An 18,460-nucleotide genomic window follows, 5' to 3' on the forward strand; every position below is an offset into this window, starting at 1 on the left:
GGTCGTGTGTATTCAAGGTTACACCGTTCGACCTGTCGTGTAGAACGTTGTGCGGTAGATGTCGCCGCCATCGCCCAAGACAGCAGACTCCCGATCGGTGGGGAGTCCCATCGCGTTCGCGCCGGATGCTGTGTCGTCTTGGGTATACAAGTCGGGCTGGTCTTGAAACACCTGGACCATGTACTCGAAGAGATCCAAGACGTCGGTTTGAAGGAAGACGGGCGTGTCGGTCGGAAGGAGACGCGCGAGGTCGGCAACGAAGGCATGATTGACGACCCGACGTTTCACGTGCCGCTTTTTCATCCATGGGTCGGGGTGAAAGATGGATACGCTTCCGATTGTGTAATGTGGCACGAGGGACGACACGATTGCATCCAAGTGCACGTTCATGTTTCCGTGCAAAATATGAATATTGGACAGACCAAGGGTTCCAATGCGCTCCATTGCTTCGACCACAAGGGGCTGGCGGATCTCAACGCCGAGGAAGCACGTATCAGGGCGCATTGTCGACAACTTCATGAGGTATTGTGCCCGAGCACATCCAATGTCCAAGTGAAGCTGTGCAGGAGGGGGTGGAAAGACGGTCGTCCACTCCGGCAAAGCGATGGGTTCCTGGTAGCGTTGAGAGAGCGGATTCACGTGTTGCCGCACCCGAATGGACTTTGTGGAAAAGGACGCCGCGGTCGCTCTGCGCGAGCCTTTGAGGCAGCGGCGCAGCAGCATCGAACCACCAAATTGTGCGCGACACCAATTGTGACATTCCGGATAATGATGTGATTATCCGAACAGCTGTTCAGCAGACTTCAAGTTGACCGTCGTGGCGGCGAGGTCAAGAGGAAATCGCACGGTGGAAATGCGTCCAAGTACCAGCATGGAATTTGCATTCCGTCGCTCACAAGCTGGTTGAAATTCAAAGAGGTGTTTCGTGGATAGCTTGGACTGTCTCCATGGTAGAGTTTGTAGGTGGCGTCGAAACTTGGCAAGACGTTCTTCCACAGTTGGCTTTTGTTTCCTTGGAAGAATTCATCTTGAACAAAGTATGTTCACCAACATTCTGGGACGTGTAGAATGCATGCCAATGGCGCACGCAGAACGTGATGAACCAAAGGCCATCGAAACAAGTTATGCGAGCGAGTTAAAGTATCGCATCATGAGGAAGATATAGTAGATATATTAGAGGATGGAACACTCGGGGCCGTACACGCTGGCGCTGTTGAATTCGCTGCATTGTCGGCATCGCCACGAGGTTGCGCCATTGGGAAGTGGGTATGGCGCGCTGCACTTGTTGCATAAGGCGTTCCCTTGGGTATCACGGCGAATGTTGGCATTGTTCGGGACTACGCGGGCAGGAGGCAAATGGGCCTGGACGACCGGAACTGTTTGGATGGGACGTCCGTACTGGTCCACTGCAACTGGGACAGCAGCGATAGGACGGCCATACTGATCAACCATGGGACGACCGTATGGATCCACTGCAACAGCTTGGCTCATCACTGGGTGGCCTGGGGGCGGCGGAGGCGCTACATTCGTGAAGGGCGACGGCTTCTCAGGGTTGGAGTTCGACATACGACCGTTTTGGAAATGTGCAAAGAAACTGGCCGACACAATAATATTTCAGTTAAATATTTCAGTTAGCGGTGAATTTTGCATTTGTAATTTGTATTTTTCCGCCAGAATCTACCATTATATTTTTATATTTGAATTCTGAACTTGATCCGGACTATTCGGATAAATCGTTAGATTGTAGTATGATTGGATAAATTATTACAAATTTAAATTCATTTTAGCGAATGAAAGCTCAGAGCATAATTTGTCCTCGTCATTTTGCTGGACAGGGCACAAGAGTTGACTGCACAGGACGATGTTAACCCGCCACATCTTACGCGTCCGTTGCCGCGTGCCTGTGGCGGTGGCAGCGCGATGGAACTCTTCGTATGAGAAACAGAACGAGACAGCTTTGGCACTGATGCGTGAAACCTCGCGACTGGAGCGTGACGTGTTGCTGCCTCTGAACGACAAGCTGTACGGCCCGCTCAACCGTGCGGTGGAAGACAGATTGCCATCGCTGCCGTTTGTGTTCTTGCTGGGCAACCACTCTAGCGGCAAGTCATCTTTTATCAATCACGTGTTGCAACGCGAAGTCCAAACCACGGGGGTTGCGCCAACGGACGACGGGTTCACGATCATTTCGAACGGCACGTCTGACCACGACCAAGACGGACCTGTACGTTTCGTAGATGATCGAACCATCCAGCGACCATGCAGTTCATGTAGGCTCTTATTGGTGATCCCGATTTGGGCTTCTCTGGGCTGCGTCAATTTGGACCCAACTTGATCCAAAAGACCAACTTGAAAATCCGCGCCAACATCCCCATTAGCAACCACTTTATGATGGTCGACTCACCAGGTGCGGTCATCGCGCTCGCTCGTCTGTCTGACAAAGTATACATCGTGGCAGGTATGATCGACAGCCCCGCGTCGTTCCATGCGACCAGTGAGCAGGACCGCGGCTACGATTTCCCCAAGGCAATCAATTTCCTCGGATCGACGACTCTATCGACAACTCATTACAATCGTAGGTGGTACAATGGTATGCCGAGCGTGCAGATGTCATCTTGCTCTTCTTCGACCCCGACAAACCCGGCACGACCGGGGAAACGCTCTCGATTCTGACCAACTCGCTCGTCGGGATGGACCACAAGCTCCACATCGTGCTCAACAAAGTCGACCAATTTCGCAAAATCCACGACTTTGCACGTGCGTACGGGTCTCTTTGCTGGAACTTGTCCAAGGTATTCCAGTCGTCCGTCGTCGGAAAGGCATTCGACTTCACGCGACCGACACGATGAATTAGGTTATTCCGCTTAAGGATTTGCCTCGCATTTACACCATGTGCATTCCTGTGAAAGAACGTGGAGATGGCTCGAAAACCACGGAAACCGGGCTCGGCAGCGCCCTCGAAGATCTCGAAAGCAGTCGCAACGAAGTGATCAACGCCGTCATGCGCGCACCAGAACGCCGTGCTGACAACCTCATCACGCGCGTCTACGACAGCAGCCGCATGTTGGAAATGCACGCCACGGTGGGATCTATTCCTTGGTTGCGTGTACGTGTCAATGTATTTTTTCAACAGGTGTTTGAGTCTGTTCGAGCCAAGTATAGCCGTGAAAAGTGGAGTCGCTTCTTCGTCACAACGAGTGCTTTGGTGGGTGGAAATGCGCTTGCTGCGACTGCATTTATGAGTGGACTGCCCGAAGTGGCAGCTGTGTCGTCTGTGGTGGCACTCGCGACGGCGTCCGGTCTGTCTTGGTTCTACCGGAACCACTTGGCTGAGCTGGAAAAGGTGCGAGGTGGTTGAGCTTGCTTGTGGCGCTTACTACGGCGATCACAGGACCTGACGAGCGAAGACGGTCTGACGCAGCACTTTCGCCGGTTGTATGGTCGTCAACTGGCCGAGCGCGATGAGTTTGTCTTCTCGATCTGGCGCCGAGTTCTTCCCAGCTTGCAGGTGGGTGTGGAGGCTTTTCGTTGGCACGGATGAACGTCGATGCAGGTGGCGCTCAATACGCTGGGGTTTTCTAAGTTGCCCAAGGTCAAACCGGCCGAACTCAAGGCGTTGCAATCGATCGTGAACGACGACATTCCCCGCCTTCGCCGACAAGCAGCCCCCACGGAAGCCAGCGTTGCCCATCAAGTGGCGAAACTCCTGCGCCGCGGGTTCTAGACTAACCACAATGCACTTGAAAGCGAGTCCCTTTCATTAACTCTGGCTAATCGTCGAACACAACCTTCTTTCCCGCATACGCGTGGATTGCAACCTTTTCCTTGTCCTTCTGGGCTTGCTTAGCAGCCCACGATGGATGGTGCGACTTATCCTCCGCAGTTTCTCGGCGACTAGTTTGTGCCGCAGCAGGAGGTGGTCGTCGGGGTGCCGCAGCGCGGTCGCCAGTTTGCTCCAAAGTGGCGCGTCGGTGCTGGTGGCGGTTGCTCCCTTGAGTTGACCCGGGTCGTGGGGGTCGGATCTTGCCTTGAGTAGTCGAAGGGCGTGGGGGTCGTTCGGCTGCGGTCCTGCTGCTGGGACCAAACTTGGAGGTCCCCCGAGGTATCGTTGGTGCTGGAACCTTTCCGGTCTTCCGCTGCTCTTCCATCAGCGCCTTCTGTTTGCGGGCACGCTGACCCGGTCGGTTCTTTTTGTGGTTTTCACCCAAAAATTCTGCAATATCGTCCTGCGCCATGGCTGAAGCGACTCGTGCGAACTACTTTTAACGCACCTCAAAGCCAGACGATTCACCGAGCCCAGACAGAGAGCCGAGGAACATGGACTCGGAAGCCGAAGCGCCGCGTCGGCTAGTCGGAGTCTGTTGTTTCTGAATACATGCGACGACATTCGTGAGGGCACATGGGTAAAGTCGATCCCTACCGAATTTTCGCGAGCTTGCTTAAGAAGGACGTTTTCTTCGCGGAAGAGTTTGTCCGCTCTTTCCGTTGCCTTGGTTTTCCATGTATTGAGGAGCGGTGACAGCCTCTTGTGCTTGAGAAACGTGGACTCCAAAGCAAGCATTGCAGTGTTGTCCACCAGTGTGTTGTTACTCGACTTCGCCTTTTTGATTTCGGGAGGGTCCAGGCCCAGCGAAAGCATAGCTCGTCGAGCGATATGGGCAACGTCCACATTCTACACATAGGATAAAATTGCAGCGGTCATCACGAATTGCGTCCGCGCACCTTGAGCAACTCGACTGTCGCTGCGAGCTTGGCATTTTGCGGGTCTTTGGATAGCGTCTTGACCACCTTCTGAATCTCGAATGCCTTGATCTTCTTGATTTCTCGCGTGAACTGAACGCTGGCGGTGTGATTCAGCTTCTCGTCCTCATTATGCTGGCGCTTTCGCTTCAGCGCGCTGATTCCAGCCATTATTTCCTCCTATTGCTGCGTTGGTTCCTGCGGCGTTGGGGAAAATTATCCGGAATCGTGTTGCCCATCCGGATGACCTGTGTAACTGGTGCAGGACAGTTTCATGAATGGTGGAAAGGCCACAGCGCCGCCCGCGGACCGCAAGGCCGAGTGCGCACCTGCGTCCAGACGCACGGATGAGGGTATGTAATTGCGGCAGTCGCCATCGACGTGAGTTGCAAAGATTCAGAGAACTCGAGGAGGAGGCGTGCGGTCTAGTTCAATCACACGCGCGAAGGTAAAGTTAGTGGCGTCAGTCGACTTCGTTGAACAGGCAAATCTCATTCTTGCTTGCCAATTGAAACGCATCGTGAGCATGACGGAGATGTCGTGGATGACGTTGCGCCACGTACCAACTAGACTACCATCGTCCACTATGTCACCGCGATTGGAACGAAGGAGAGTGTTCGCCGTGTCAAGTACCCAACAAAAACCAGGCCAACGCAGCCCGGGCAAAACGCGGCTACACTTACCAACGCAAAGAGTCTTGGGTGCACAGGATACACGGCGGTCAGGATAGGGCGCAAGTGTGGTACCGACGCCCACGATTAAGTTTGAAGCAGTGCCTTCTCCTGCAGAGTCAGCATCACCTATTGTGCTCGGAAGCAAGCCGACCACAAGTTGCGTAGAGCCTAGTTATCGCTGATTTTGAACCCAACTCTGCGAGGGTACCACCATAGCAGTCTCGCCACGCCTATTTTGACACCAGCTGGTTCTGGGGCGGTTGGCTATCTCCCTTGATGAGCATTGTGTTGTTCCGATACCTTGGACATCGTGGTTCGGCTATTCATCGACGCAACCCAGGTCTAGTCTTTGTACGCTACCCTTGATGTCTGGGATTGCAGGGAGGCGAGGAGACTGCCACAGCTGACAAACTCGGCGGAAGCCGCGGATCAATGCCAAGACGTGCGTGGGCCGATGCTCTGCCATCTGATTACCATGAACACAAACACGGTCCAAGGAGACATGGAATCGCTATTTTGAACGATTCCTCACCCACAGATTGCCTTGTTCAAGTCACCTGACTTTGCCAAAGCACATTGCTGTCGAAGTTCCGATGGGAGCAGACGACTTGACCTCTTATCTAAGCAACTCAACGTCATGGGTGCCATGTGACGCATGTCTGCGTGGTGGAAGCCACAACTGAATTTCGTGGAGACGAGTCGGGTATGCAAGTCATCGGGACCACCCTTGCCGCCGTTGCCGCCATCGCCGCCGCGGACGTTGACTGTACGCAGTATGCCGTCACCACGCAAAGCTCGTACTCGACGGAGTGCACTGGTGCGTCGCAAGGAATTCTTTCCGTTCCCCTTACCATGCCTTGAGCGGTAGACGCCGACCAAAACAACAACAAGATTCACGTCTGGCCCGTGGGCCAACCTGCCACGTACTGCCATGGGTGGGAAGCATCCGACCAAGGCGGGAACAAGGAAAAGATGAGCGCAAACTCGATCAAATGCTCGCCGGATGCGTCCATCTTGTACTACACACTGGTACGCCTTGGTCGTTGCATTGCGTCTCTCCCGACACCCTCCTGAATTGAACAACTTGTAGTACTACGGGGTCATTGACTGTGGAGCCACCACCAAGCCCAACAAAGTTGAAGAGCGCAACTTCACCTCGACGTGCGAAAAGGGCGAAGACAACATGTACGGACTTGCCCTCGATCTCAGCTGCTGCGACACTCGCGGCACGGGCTTTTCCAATTGCAAGAAGGCGGCTCCGTCGGTCCAATTTTCGTCAAACTTGGGCAACCCCAAGTACTACGCCAACGGCTTGTTGTGCCTCAGCGGTAACAGCAGTTCTTCCACAGCGGCCCCCACCACAATGAAAGCGACGACAACCTCGCCAACGACTGTGGCCGCCACCGCTGCGCCCACTACCGCTCCCAATAGTTCAATCTCTGTTGCCGCCCTTAGCGCCATTTCGCTTGTTATTGCTGCGCTTGCCTTGTAAGCCCTCTTTAATGTGTTTGAGTTGCCGCCGTGGATCGTGTTTTGTGGTTGATATCTCGAGTGTCCCTTGGCGCAGATGGTACATCATTTATTGGCACTGTCGCAATTGCCTGTTGCTGAATCAGGCAAAGAACTTCAATAAATCGGCAAGACTCAAGCGGCCATCGTTCTCCGCGCCAGACTTGGACGTGGCCAGCACGGTCGACGCGAGAGTCGCCTTGCGCTGCTGCAGTTGCAAAATCATACCTTCGACAGTGTCTTCCACAATGTACTTTTTCACAAGCACGTCCCGAGTTTGACCAAGCCGATGCACGCGATCGATTGCCTGGTCTTCAATGCCCGGGTTCCACCACGGGTCCATCATGATCACGACGGATGCAGCGGTCAAATTCAACCCCACGCCGCCCGCTTTCAGTGAAATCACCAACACTTGGACGTCCGGGTTCGAGTTGAACCGATGGAGTACTCTTTCACGGTCATCTTGTTTCAACGATCCATCAAACCGGCAGTGGGAGTACCCTAAAGGTGCAGGCAACACACGTGAGCAATCTGTTCGCCAGTGACACTGTTGTACCGTGCTGCTGCAGCGTTGTCTCCACCAAGTCGAGCATGTGCGTCCACTGTGAAAACACCACGACTTTTCGCCCAGCCTCAATCGACTTCAAGTCCGACACAAGCTGCTTCAGCTTGGCACTTCCCGCCCACATGCCGTGAGCGTTGTCGGTAGATGCACTCGAAGACAAAAGCTTTTCAGGTGGATCGATGGGTACGAGTTGGTCAGGGGTCACGTCTGCGCGGCATACGGGACAGCAGGCCGTAGCACCGGCATTCAAAAACCCCAGTACGCACTCTTTGCACATCAAGTGGCCGCACGGGGTCAGCACGGGGGCGGTGGGGACGTCCAAACACACAGGACACTCCTGGCAATCCAACCCCTCTTCTTGAATCTCCAATATCCGATTCTTGATGTACGCGAGTTCTTCTTGCGGCTTCGTTTGTTGCATGATGGTGGCCAACTCGGCAAAGTACCCCTCCTTCGTTTGCCCTTTTGAATCGAGATTCGTCTTGGCTGGTTTTAACGACGCGTCAGCAGTGTCTTTCCCCACGACCAAGAACGGGTGGTCGCAAGCTTGTCGTAGTCGCAGCAGCAGCGCAAAAATCGCAACGTAGCTCGCTGCAGCAGTTCCATTGGCCACATACCCGTAGAACTCTCCTTGGCTTTTCGTGTACACAGCTTGATAGAACTGCCGCTCTTCACGGGAAAATTCAAGACGAATCGTTTCAATCGATTTGGGAGGAAGCTGCACAATCAGTTCATTTGTCACGGGGTCGCGTGAATATTTGGTCCGTCGGAGCAAAATTGGTTGCAGGATTGCCTACGCCGTCCATGAATTCATCCTTCCTTGCCCTAGACGCCAAAGCAACTAAAATGGTGACGAATGCCGCTTACCTTGAGACGCACAAGGGCACACTGTTGACCTTTTTCGTACGGCAGGGCCACGACTCGATTCCACCACTCGGTTTTATTCCAAGGCTATCACGAGTCATCTGAGCTCTTCCGACGTAGGAAGCAATTGCACCTCGTAGCGAAGAAAGGTTAATAGCGCCAGAATATCCTCGAGCGAGTTTTGAATTGGCGTGCCAGTCAAGCACCACCGATGCGACGCCTTGATCGCACTGCTCGATTTAAAATAGGTCGTGGACTTGTTCTTGATCGAGTGCGCTTCGTCCAGGATGATCCGATTCCACACGATGTCGTGAATGCCACTCTTCTTTTCAAATTCGCTGCCGAGGACACCATATGTAGTCAAGACTACGTCGCTGCGGGTCAGGTCCGCCGTTTGGACCTGTTTAGTGTCGTAGTGCATGAAAACAGATAGCGACGGCGCACGGGTTTCAAATTCGTGCTTCCATTGATGCAGCAAACTTAGCGGACAGACGACCAATGTCTTGCCAGTCACGGAGTTGCCAACGTCTGTCGATGGCGACCGACGGTCTTCTGTGTAAACGAACGTGCGCGCCAACACCAGCGCCAGAATCATGATGGTTTTGCCTGGCGCAACCAGTCAGACAGCCACACACGACGTCCATGGAGAAGTCCTTGCATACCCATGCCCATATCGTCGGCTAAGATTCCTCCAAGGCAGGGACGCGGCGGCGGCGGAATGCACAAGGAAACCACCCGTTCGAACGTGTTGATGTAGAACGGCGTCGGATGTCGCTGGTGGCCCTGGGTGCATTCTCGCTTCTCCCATAGCTAAACATGTGTGAAGGACGCAAGAGTGCTTGGGAAGCACATACCGGATGGATATCGGGTTCGTCAAGCGTGGCCTGCTTCGCGTCGACGCCTGCGCCTCACGCAGCACCGTCAATGGTTTCGGTCCCACCATGATTATTTTCGACGTACGCAGTGCCAGGCCGATGGTTTTTCCGTCGCTGGATGAATCTTTGTACAGTTCGCGATGAAGCATCCACTGCAGCGCTTGATCTTGGTACGACCGCAATGTGATCCCATGGAGCTTTGCATGCACCTGTGCGGAATCATACCGCGTCTCGATGGCGGCGGCGGCCGAGTACAGCGCGTCGACGTCTGTTTCGGAGTTTATCTTGTCGTTGGTTTCGCCGGGAAGTTTAATGAACGACGACGGCGCGACCGCGCGTTTGTTGTGCAAAGCGTCCATGAGCTGAAATAAGTGCTCCTTGACGCTTGCGTTGGTCCCGTCGTCAACTTGAAACATGCTCCAGAGAATGGGAACGGCGAACACATGGACGTGCAACTGAAATCGGGAAAACACAGTCGTGTGTGGGGGGGCGTCGAGCACATTCGCGCCGACCTTGATCAGATTAGATTGGATCAAGGGGCAAATCATGCCCTCCCATGCTTCATCGATGCGACCCAGCACAACTCCTTTCTCAGTCATGATGCGCAGCATAACTCCTTCCATCTGAAGATGGAGCCTATGGGTATTTCGAGGTTTCAGTTGAGTCCATCCAATTCCACCTGCATGTTACCTAGCACCAGTGCGTAAGGCACCGTCATCCCGGCGGGTCACATGCGCATCCACAGCGCATGCACCAAGGTAGTAGTCGTGGGGGCACATGCGATTGATCCAGTACTGACTGTCATTCGTCATCGCTTTCGCTTGTGTCTGTGCCATCGAGTCGAAGTAGGACGCAACCGCGAAACTTACACTCCCTGCGTTCTTCTGCAGCAAATGCTTGAGTTGCTCGTCATCAACAGATGCATCGCCCAGGCATTCGCGCATTTGACTCAACTTTCTTGCAAGCATGCGCTCGTCTGGTTGAAAGGCAGCGACGGTGGGTTTCCATCCTCCATTCTTCTTGCCTTTCGCCGCGGTGGGTGTCACGCGTGGCCGCTTCTTCGCTGGTATGGCTACGTGTTGGAATCTAGCAGGTCGAATAGAACTGCATATTTCGCAGCGCTGGGCGAGGGCGTTGTTCTCAAACGAGCAGTTGACGCATCCCCAGTCCATCGACGTCGCGGCGACGGCGGCGGCAGAGTCAGACCAAATTTGCCAATCCATTAATTCGCGCCTTTTTCGGGCCAACCCTGCATTTAATTTTATACCAATAAAAATATTATTGGCTTCAGCCACCCAATCAACGACATTTTTCAATCTTGACCGATTAAAACCTGAATAAAACTATACATGACAACTCGTTATGCCCTACCGATCGCATGGATATTATATGACCGTCTCTGCATTGGAATGATCCACCGAGGGTTGCCGGCATCTCCTCGGCAAGGTGGAAGGGGTACGATGACGTTGCGAGTCCCTTGTTTCTCCTTGTCGCATGTGATTCTACTCGCGCTGCTCGACACGCATCTCCATGTCCCGTGACAAAGCTGCAACCTCCAGGCAGCGAGTAAACCGAGCATGTCTCCAATACCACAGGCGCACACATGCACGCAAAAACAAAGACTCGGAACCTGATCACCTCACCTTGTATCAAGGGGGCGGCATGGGGTCGGCCCTGACTGCGAACTACCAACGAACTTCGTCGCGTGCATTGGAAGATTCATGGGACAGTCGGCTTTATACGGCTGTCGTAGCGCATGTCTTTGGAGCGACGCCCGTTGTCGCACAATTGGCATATACTTTCTGGGTGGTTCGACGTCATTTGCGATTTGTACGACTTTTCGACCATGGGGCTTAGCAAACGAGCCATCAAGCGCGCCATCCTTCGTGCTCAAGCTTTGGAAGAAGAGAACAAGAAGCACAACGCCCGCGTTGCAGCTGAAGAAGCGTATATGTCGAGCAGTGGAAGCAGCGGGTACGAGGATGATGTTTCCCCGTCAGCGCGCGTGGAAGAACGGCTGCATCATATCAAAGAAGTACTCGTTGACCATGCTGCCCACGACCCGCACAAACTGCGTCACAAGATTACTGAGGTTCTGCATCCCCACCATGTTCGCCCTCCCGTCGAGATCCCAGAGTTCATTCAAGGGAAGCAAGCGTGTGTTGCCCTTGTTTCGGGAAAGCACATCCCGTATACGCACAACATGGTGACAAACCTCCGAAGGCGGAAGGCCCAGTGGAAGCGTGGGCTGCCTAACATTGGTGAAGACTCTGAGAATGCCCTGCCGCCACAGGCAGCACCAGGAGAAGCCACGAAGATTCACCAGTCGCAAGTGTTGATAAGCTTGACGAGTTGATGACGGCTGGGTGGTTGCTCCGTTCCCTCTATGCGGCACATACAGTGGTGGCGACACCCAGCGTTACGTAGTGTGCCATAGCTAACAAACCCAGCATGAACTGCTGTAAGCGCACTCGGTCCACGGGCAGGGTTCGGTTGAGTGAGGGTTCATCGAGTCGCGCCGCAGTCGTTGCGCAGCCCTTCCGAGAAAAATGCTGTGGCCGTCGTCTGCCAGCAAAGCATTGCAACGAATAATTAATGGAAATGGGTGAAGAATCGAGTTATCCGGAATTTTCGATGCAAGGAAAATGAAATACAAACACAACATGATAAATTAAACTGCAACGGATTTCTATCCGGAAACTGTGATAAAATCATCTGAGTTGGCATTTGTGTGTGGGAGAAAATCACTCGCCAACTTGAGCGCCAGTAGAAGTTACCTCGACATGGCTGACGCCGCCGCTGCGAAACTCGAAGATGGTACGCTTGTTGCGCTAGGGGATTCCGCCCCAGAACTAACGTAATGCGTAGTTACCTTGACTGAAAAGGAAACCAAGCGTGTGCAAACGCGCTTGACCAAGGCCAGTGGCCCGGCGATTGCTGACAGCCACAAGATCGGAGGACCGTTTACGATTGAACCGAACCCGGCCTTCTTGCAGCGTCGCATTGCTGTCTATGACCGTGTGATGGCCAAGCAAAAGGAGGAAATTGCTGCGCAACCTCGTAAGCCCATCAAGATCACCCTGCCCGATGGGAACGTGAAGGAAGGCACTTCGTGGGAGACGACTCCTTTGGATATCGCAAAGGCGATCTCGCAAGGCTTGGCGGAATCCGTTGTAGTAGCAAAGGTCAAGTACGTTGGCAAGCCCAACGACCCGTTCAGCGTTACTGCTGCCGACATCGACGGGAACGAGTCCCAGGAAGCCGACACGTGCTGCTGTGCCGGCGGAAGCGACCAAGTGGAAGAACTCTGGGATGTGTTTCGTCCGTTGATTGGAGACTGCAAGCTCCAGCTGCTCAAGTTCGAAGACCACGAAGGCAAGATGGTGTTCTGGCACTCGAGTGCCCACGTGTTGGGCGAAGGGCTTGAAATGCTCAAGGGGTGCCACTTGACCATCGGACCTCCAGTGGAAGGCGGGTTCTATTACGACTCGTACATGGGTGACAAGTACGTCAATCTCTTTCTTTGGGTTTCACTGCCCTGACGCACTCGTCAGCACGATTGCGGAAACGGAATTAAAGGAAATCGAAAAGCGCGCGGCCCAAGTCGTCAAGGAAAAGCAGCCGTTCGAACGTATTGTGTTGACCAAGGAAGAAGCGCTCGAACTGTTCGCGGACAATGTGTTCAAGACCCAAATTATCAGCACCAAGATTCCTGACGGCGGAAAAACTACAGCGTACCGCTGCGGGCCGTTGATTGATTTGTGCCGTGGGCCGCATGTGCCCCACACGGGCAAGATCAAGGCCCTCGCTGTCACTCGCACCTCCAGTACGCGTCGATCTAGTTTGCATTCTCTTCTGACGAACTTTACAGGTACCTACTGGTTGGGCAAGACCACCAACGATTCCCTCCAGCGCGTGTACGGCATCAGTTTCCCTGACGCCAAGCAGCTGAAGGAGTGGAAGCATTTCCAAGAAGAAGCCGCCAAGCGTGACCATCGCCGCCTTGGTATCCAAGAAGAGCTCTTCTTCTTCCACCAACTCAGTCCCGGGTGTTGTTTCTTTTTGCCCCACGGCGCCCGCGTCTACTTCAAGCTCCTCGAGTTTATCCGCGCCGAGTACCGCAAGCGAGGGTACAACGAAGTCATCACGCCCAACGTGTTCAACATGGATCTGTGGAAAACGTCTGGCCATGCCGCGCTCTACAAGGACTGCATGTTCGTATTTGATGTGGAGGGCCAAGAGTTTGCGATGAAGCCGATGAACTGCCCGTCCCACTGCCTCATGTTCGACCACCGCATGCGCTCGTACCGCGAGTTGCCGTGGCGCGTGGCCGATTGTGGTGTGTTGCATCGTAACGAACTGAGCGGTGCGTTGACCGGGCTCACCCGTGTGCGTCGCTTCCAGCAAGATGATGCGCACATCTTCTGCCGTGAAGACCAGGTACACCAAGCAGTTTCTTGTGTGGCTCTGACAATGCGAGTAGATCACGCAAGAAGTGCTCAACTTTTTGCAATTCATGAAGTACGTGTACGACGTGTTCGGGCTCAAGTACAAACTGAAGCTCTCGACCAAGCCGGAGAAGGCGCTCGGGTCGGCGGAATTGTGGGAGAAGGCCGAAGCGGTAGGCTTGCTCGATGAATGCGTTGTCGAACGCAAGTGAATTGGTATGTGTGTCGTAGCAATTGGCCAGTGCCATGGACACGTTTGCCGGAAAAGGCAACTGGACCGTCGATCCTGGTGATGGCGCGTTCTACGGCCCTAAGATCGATTTCACCGTCACGGACGCGTTGAACCGTCAACATCAATGCGCGACGTGTCAATTGGATTTTCAATTGCCGATTCGTTTCGATTTGAAATACCGCAGCGACGGGAGCCAAGCTGGCGAAGAAAACTTTGCGCGACCCGTTATGATCCATCGCGCCATCTACGGGTCGTTGGAGCGCTTCATTGCAATGATCACGGTACTTATAGAGTGTGGTGATGACGTGGCTTACCAGGTGCATGGTGTAGGAACACTTTGCCGCCAAATTCCCGTTCTGGTTGAGCCCGCGCCAAGTCCTGATTGTAAGCGTCGGCGCTGCCTTCAACGACTACGCCCATCAAGTACGCGAAGAAATCTTCGCCCATGGTTTTGAAGTCGAAGTGGACGACTCGAACAAGACGCTCAACAAGAAGATCCGGGAAGGCCAAATGTCGCACTTCAACTTTATCTGCGTCGTCGGTGCTGAAGAACAAGAAAAGCACGCGGTCAACATCCGCACGCGCGACAACAAGGTCCACGGGACCAAGTCGGTGGCCGACACGATTGCCCTCTTCCGCCACTTGGCCGACAACAAAGTCAAGGACGAAGACCACCCCAACAACGACGAAACGAAACAGGCATAAGCCCGTTGGCGACAATAATGCATATGCGGATTCGATCGCCCCATTTCCAAACGTATTCATAGCCGTCTCGATGGAGCTTGCTCACAAAATACTGCCTCTTCTGCTTCTGCTCTCACCAACTGGAATAACTGGAATTAGGCGCTGACGACGTCATCTCCCTCATTATGGCAGTGACTTGGGACCGCATGCGCTTGGGTGAAACTCACACATTGACGTCTATTATCCCCACTCCAATCCCGATTCGGTTGCTCATCGGGTGGAGAAGCATCATGAGAGTCCCGTACTATAGAGCCTTCCGTCGCATTTCCTCTGTCGGAGTAATTGCCAATGTTGTCCGTAGGTGCGACCTTTGCACGACCTGATTGGGTGAATATAGATTAATATCTCACAACGATTGGATAAAATCCAATAATCGCCCAATCACCTTTCGTGATACTCTTTATACATTTTACAAATTCACCAGATTCTTCTAGCTATGCCGTCTTCTTCACGTCGGCCTTTTTCGCGCCGTACTTGGAATACTTGGTGGTGAGCTCAATCCCAATGCCGGTGAAGACGACGCCGACACCGACCCATTGCTGGTCTGCGAGCTTGTTGCCAAAATACAGGACGGACGCGAGGATGGTGAAGAATTTGCGCGTAGTCGTGATTGTCGTGCATGTCAGGGCCGAGAACCGTTGCAGGGTGAAGTAGATGAAGTTTTGGCCAAGCGCACTGCACATGGAGAAGAACAGCAGCGATTGATAAATCTGGCGCAAAGAAGGATGTCACCTCCACGTCATACACAACAAAGTGGGCGACGATACCTCTGGGTTGTTCAAGCAAAAGTTGAATCCGGTCAAGCCATGACCCGTGACCAAGCACCTGGGCCATCAACAAAGGTAAGGCACTTAACGAGATTAGGAGACTTCCAACATACCCAATGCCAGTGTAAATGACAGCCCAGATGTTCGTGTTGAGCATTTGTTGGTGCACCGACGGCTTGTGCAATTCGACCATTTGCTCTTGACCAGATCCCGTAAGGCCGTCCAAGAAGAGGCTTGTGAACAGCAGTCCAAGTCCATATACGCTGTTCTCCGTCTGCTGCTTGCCTCCCTTGGACGAGTCCTTGCCGAGTTGAAAGATCACAATACCAGCAGTGATCAAGATCACGGACACGTATTCCTTCCACGAGTACTTTTTACGCCCGAGGAGGACACCCGTCAACATGACAGGAATCATCTTGCACGACTTGCCCAAGGCTTGGGTGGGGTAGTTGACGTATTTGAGCGCTTCGTTACTGCACAACATTGCACCCAAGTACGAGAACGCTGAGAATGCAAACGGGCTCAGCGGAACGCTTTTGTTCTTGGGGACCCAAATGCATGTTGCTAGCGTCAAGGTACTGTCATGAGCAACGAGTGATGCGTTTCGTGAAGTGGGTACCAATGAACGCAACTAGGGAGTTGAAGATGCATTGGATCAACAGCAAAAACAACGTCGCCGTGAACTTGTTGCCCTCGGCGTCGCGGTACTTGAAGCTACACAGCGATCGTCAACACGCAGTGCCCACACTTACGTATACACATTAAGGAGTGCGTACATTTTCTCTTGGAAGATGCCGTACGAGAGGTAGCACGTGTAGATACCACCAATGCACACAAGTAGGTCCAGAACACCGGCCGCCGCCGCAGGCACAGGTTGCTTTGAAGCCGTCATGTTGAAAACTGTCCCTTGACAAGGGTATCAATTTTCGATAAACTTTAGCGAATTTTGCATAAAATTGGCAAAATTCAATCGAATTGGCCAAATTTGATGGCGATGCCACGTGGTCGACCACCCATCGCGCCATGATTGGTTGAAATGATGACATATCATGAATTGTGAAGTTTGGATTATCATTGCGACTTATGGAACATATTCCTAACACAGACATAGTGCTCGATGTCAGGTTGAGAGATGGTCTGGCCATGCATCCGCATGGAGTGGAATGTGTTTGTGCGAGGGTTCGTTGCGCAGCTCGGCATTAAGTCGGATAGATGGACGGCTGGGGTGAAATTGATCGACGAACATCACTTCATCCAAAGTCCCGGCCTGTTCATTCCACGTTACTCCACGTTTCTCGCGGTTGGGACTTACGATACAAGAAGCCACGTGCGAGGCCAATGCATCTAGTCGTTAAGGACACCATCGTGATCAAGCTTGTTTGTAGGCCACGCGGGTTCAAGTGACTGAAGTGGATCCACACATCACAATGTGGGCTGTGCACCCTAGTATTCGAAAGATGTTCAAGCTGCCCTGGACGACGACCAGTGAGCAATACGTAGCTAACACTAATGCGGATTTGAGTAGCTGCTTCCAAATCGCAAGTTGGCGTTTGAAAAGCGGCATAAACGAACAGTCACACGGAAAAGAGAATTCCTCTCGACTTGGTGTTCCCACCTAAGACTACTGCTTGGGAGTGGCAATACCACATTGCGAGGCTGATGACGATAGAATACATTCAACGGGCGCACCAAGCACGAGAGTTGGAAGGGGTGCAAGGAAAGCGGATCGAATCCATGTTAAAGAAGATCAGTAAAGAGTTGAGTTACGAGCGATGCAGAGCCACTCGATTGGAGCACACTGGACGAGACGTTTATGCAAACGCAGCAACGACAACTATGGCAGTGACACTCAACGACGCCACGATCGCGTTGGACTTAGTCGTAGTTTTCGGTGCGTCAGTCGTGGCTGTCGTGGCAGGGGTGGCCGTCGAGGTCGCTTCCGTTCCCTTCTTGGGAGCACCCTTGGATGTAGGCCTGTCTCCTGCCAGCTTCTTGCCGAGTTCCAAGAACTCTTCGAACTTGAGGCTGAAGCTGCCTGTGTCGAGAGCCTTCCCGCTGCCGTCCAAGCTGTGAAAGTCGCACGCGGGCTTGACAGCCTTGATGTCAGTCACAATCTTCGCCCACCACTCTCGGCAAGTCTTGGCCTTCAACACTTTTGCCAAGTCTTCGCCGGAAATACTCGTCGCCGTCAGGGGTATGCCTGTTTCGGTCGAGCACGCCTTGGCGCCGTGGTTCGTCGCGGATTCGGTCAGGATCGTGCTCACAGTCGTGCCACACTGTTCCAAGCTCTCTGGGGAAGCGACAGCTGTGATGGTACCATTTCCTGCCTTTCTTAGCGCTTTCTGGGTCACGTGCAAGAACTCCGTGTACTTCATGTGGAATTTATCGGTATTCACATGTTTGCCACTTCCGTCAAACAGGGGGAACTTGCACGCAGGTTCAATCGAGTTGATTTCTTTGACGATCCCTTTCCACCACGTGTTGCATGCCTTGGACGCCAGCGCCTTCTTGACATCTTCGTCCGACACGGTCGTCGCGGAGGTTGAAATGCCAGTCTCCTTGTGACACGCGACAGAATCACTGTTCGTGGCCGCCGTTGTGAGTACTCCCGTGACGGCAGCTCCACACTTTTCTAACGAGCTAGCCGACGCCACCGCAACAAGGGCGGCAACACTGAAGGAGAAGGTCTTCATGATGTAGAGATCGAAATGGACACTGCGGGATCCTCCCGCCGGCCGTCGTTCATCGCTATCGGTGGTTCGCACGAAATGCATATTGGCAATCCACGACAAGACAAACTATCATATTCTGGTAAATTTTAAGTCAATACCTTCATTTATGTATGGAACATGTAAATTTTAATCAAATACTTACCAATACGACCATTATACACGACAGAAACGCTCAATTTAACCTAGATTAATGTATAGTACCAGTCCACTCCCACGACGAAGCGAGATGCTTACTGGGAAAGAGGGAATGCAACGCCCACCTTGTCTTCGAGTTCAACCTGAATCAAGGTGTCTAATTGGTCACATATCT

At 53.1% G+C, this 18,460-nt stretch overlaps 10 protein-coding genes across 11 annotated transcripts; 5 read left to right on the forward strand and 5 right to left on the reverse strand.

The window, feature by feature from the left end:
• Positions 1-18: 18 nt before the first annotated feature.
• H310_00279 (tRNA (guanine-N(7)-)-methyltransferase) lies at positions 19-723 on the reverse strand (the record flags this gene model as incomplete). The annotated part of the gene is made up of 1 exon (XM_008862989.1): positions 19-723. The coding sequence occupies one exon, from the start codon at positions 721-723 to the stop codon at positions 19-21; it is 705 nt and encodes a 234-aa protein (XP_008861211.1).
• A 428-nt stretch (positions 724-1,151) lies between these two features.
• H310_00280 (hypothetical protein) lies at positions 1,152-1,576 on the reverse strand. Its single transcript, XM_008862990.1, has one exon. It carries the CDS (start codon positions 1,564-1,566, stop codon positions 1,174-1,176), a length of 393 nt encoding a protein of 130 aa, XP_008861212.1. The 5' UTR covers positions 1,567-1,576; the 3' UTR covers positions 1,152-1,173.
• Positions 1,577-1,820: 244 nt separating this feature from the next.
• H310_00281 lies at positions 1,821-3,819 on the forward strand. Of its 2 annotated transcripts, XM_008862992.1 has the most exons (8): positions 1,821-2,224; positions 2,275-2,407; positions 2,459-2,526; positions 2,580-2,792; positions 2,855-3,082; positions 3,134-3,343; positions 3,392-3,508; positions 3,554-3,819. In XM_008862992.1, the coding sequence occupies exons 1-8, from the start codon at positions 1,862-1,864 to the stop codon at positions 3,722-3,724; spliced, it is 1,503 nt and encodes a 500-aa protein (XP_008861214.1). In that variant the 5' UTR covers positions 1,821-1,861; the 3' UTR covers positions 3,725-3,819. The 2 variants fall into 2 exon arrangements, with proteins under 2 accessions (XP_008861214.1, XP_008861213.1); XM_008862991.1 differs by having other exon boundaries at positions 2,855-3,343.
• On the reverse strand, positions 3,736-4,979 carry H310_00282 (hypothetical protein). The gene is made up of 4 exons (XM_008862993.1): positions 4,723-4,979; positions 4,421-4,672; positions 4,272-4,367; positions 3,736-4,226 (listed from the first exon to the last, which is right to left on the reverse strand). Exons 1-4 carry the CDS (start codon positions 4,909-4,911, stop codon positions 3,771-3,773), a joined length of 993 nt encoding a protein of 330 aa, XP_008861215.1. The 5' UTR covers positions 4,912-4,979; the 3' UTR covers positions 3,736-3,770.
• A 1,123-nt stretch (positions 4,980-6,102) lies between these two features.
• On the forward strand, positions 6,103-6,934 carry H310_00283 (hypothetical protein). Its single transcript, XM_008862994.1, has 3 exons — positions 6,103-6,231; positions 6,283-6,443; positions 6,505-6,934. Exons 1-3 carry the CDS (start codon positions 6,120-6,122, stop codon positions 6,904-6,906), a joined length of 675 nt encoding a protein of 224 aa, XP_008861216.1. The 5' UTR covers positions 6,103-6,119; the 3' UTR covers positions 6,907-6,934.
• Positions 6,842-10,433, reverse strand: H310_00284 (hypothetical protein). The gene is made up of 8 exons (XM_008862995.1): positions 9,918-10,433; positions 9,313-9,863; positions 9,207-9,253; positions 9,015-9,162; positions 8,486-8,958; positions 8,356-8,439; positions 7,480-8,281; positions 6,842-7,424 (listed from the first exon to the last, which is right to left on the reverse strand). The coding sequence occupies exons 1-8, from the start codon at positions 10,397-10,399 to the stop codon at positions 7,027-7,029; spliced, it is 2,985 nt and encodes a 994-aa protein (XP_008861217.1). The 5' UTR covers positions 10,400-10,433; the 3' UTR covers positions 6,842-7,026.
• A 603-nt stretch (positions 10,434-11,036) lies between these two features.
• On the forward strand, positions 11,037-11,853 carry H310_00285 (hypothetical protein). Its single transcript, XM_008862996.1, has one exon. It carries the CDS (start codon positions 11,074-11,076, stop codon positions 11,581-11,583), a length of 510 nt encoding a protein of 169 aa, XP_008861218.1. The 5' UTR covers positions 11,037-11,073; the 3' UTR covers positions 11,584-11,853.
• A 111-nt stretch (positions 11,854-11,964) lies between these two features.
• On the forward strand, positions 11,965-14,667 carry H310_00286 (threonine-tRNA ligase). Its single transcript, XM_008862997.1, has 7 exons — positions 11,965-12,044; positions 12,096-12,732; positions 12,782-13,053; positions 13,099-13,667; positions 13,711-13,848; positions 13,907-14,188; positions 14,238-14,667. Exons 1-7 carry the CDS (start codon positions 12,011-12,013, stop codon positions 14,610-14,612), a joined length of 2,307 nt encoding a protein of 768 aa, XP_008861219.1. The 5' UTR covers positions 11,965-12,010; the 3' UTR covers positions 14,613-14,667.
• Positions 14,668-15,024: 357 nt separating this feature from the next.
• On the reverse strand, positions 15,025-16,310 carry H310_00287 (hypothetical protein; the record flags this gene model as incomplete). The annotated part of the gene is made up of 5 exons (XM_008862998.1): positions 15,025-15,361; positions 15,419-15,476; positions 15,532-15,982; positions 16,038-16,132; positions 16,195-16,310. The coding sequence occupies 5 exons, from the start codon at positions 16,308-16,310 to the stop codon at positions 15,086-15,088; spliced, it is 996 nt and encodes a 331-aa protein (XP_008861220.1). The 3' UTR covers positions 15,025-15,085.
• Positions 16,311-17,138: 828 nt separating this feature from the next.
• H310_00288 (hypothetical protein) lies at positions 17,139-18,137 on the forward strand. The gene has a single exon (XM_008862999.1). The coding sequence runs from the start codon at positions 17,191-17,193 to the stop codon at positions 17,752-17,754; it is 564 nt and encodes a 187-aa protein (XP_008861221.1). The 5' UTR covers positions 17,139-17,190; the 3' UTR covers positions 17,755-18,137.
• The last annotated feature ends 323 nt before the right edge of the window (positions 18,138-18,460 follow it).

The sequence above is a fragment of the Aphanomyces invadans genome (assembly GCF_000520115.1).
Source record: "Aphanomyces invadans strain NJM9701 unplaced genomic scaffold supercont1.1, whole genome shotgun sequence".
NCBI lineage: Eukaryota > Oomycota > Saprolegniomycetes > Saprolegniales > Verrucalvaceae > Aphanomyces > Aphanomyces invadans.

Coding starts and splice junctions, on each gene's coding strand:
- H310_00280 (XM_008862990.1), bottom strand. CDS start 1,566: ATGTCGAACTCCAACCCTGAGAAGCCGTCGCCCTTCACGAATGTAGCG.
- H310_00281 (XM_008862991.1), top strand. CDS start 1,862: ATGTTAACCCGCCACATCTTACGCGTCCGTTGCCGCGTGCCTGTGGCG. Junction 2,527..2,579: donor GCGGCTACGATTTCCCCAAG/GCAATCAATTTC, acceptor TTACAATCGTAG/GTGGTACAATGGTATGCCGA. Junction 3,344..3,391: donor ACTTGGCTGAGCTGGAAAAG/GTGCGAGGTGGT, acceptor CGGCGATCACAG/GACCTGACGAGCGAAGACGG.
- H310_00282 (XM_008862993.1), bottom strand. CDS start 4,911: ATGGCTGGAATCAGCGCGCTGAAGCGAAAGCGCCAGCATAATGAGGAC. Junction 4,673..4,722: donor CGACAGTCGAGTTGCTCAAG/GTGCGCGGACGC, acceptor TCCTATGTGTAG/AATGTGGACGTTGCCCATAT. Junction 4,368..4,420: donor AGCAAGCTCGCGAAAATTCG/GTAGGGATCGAC, acceptor GCATGTATTCAG/AAACAACAGACTCCGACTAG.
- H310_00283 (XM_008862994.1), top strand. CDS start 6,120: ATGCAAGTCATCGGGACCACCCTTGCCGCCGTTGCCGCCATCGCCGCC. Junction 6,232..6,282: donor GTACTCGACGGAGTGCACTG/GTGCGTCGCAAG, acceptor CTTGAGCGGTAG/ACGCCGACCAAAACAACAAC. Junction 6,444..6,504: donor CCATCTTGTACTACACACTG/GTACGCCTTGGT, acceptor AACAACTTGTAG/TACTACGGGGTCATTGACTG.
- H310_00284 (XM_008862995.1), bottom strand. CDS start 10,399: ATGGACTGGGGATGCGTCAACTGCTCGTTTGAGAACAACGCCCTCGCC. Junction 9,254..9,312: donor AACCATCGGCCTGGCACTGC/GTACGTCGAAAA, acceptor CGTGAGGCGCAG/GCGTCGACGCGAAGCAGGCC. Junction 9,163..9,206: donor ACGAACCCGATATCCATCCG/GTATGTGCTTCC, acceptor ACACATGTTTAG/CTATGGGAGAAGCGAGAATG.
- H310_00285 (XM_008862996.1), top strand. CDS start 11,074: ATGGGGCTTAGCAAACGAGCCATCAAGCGCGCCATCCTTCGTGCTCAA.
- H310_00286 (XM_008862997.1), top strand. CDS start 12,011: ATGGCTGACGCCGCCGCTGCGAAACTCGAAGATG. Junction 13,054..13,098: donor CGCTGTCACTCGCACCTCCA/GTACGCGTCGAT, acceptor CGAACTTTACAG/GTACCTACTGGTTGGGCAAG. Junction 14,189..14,237: donor GCTTCATTGCAATGATCACG/GTACTTATAGAG, acceptor TGCATGGTGTAG/GAACACTTTGCCGCCAAATT.
- H310_00288 (XM_008862999.1), top strand. CDS start 17,191: ATGCAGAGCCACTCGATTGGAGCACACTGGACGAGACGTTTATGCAAA.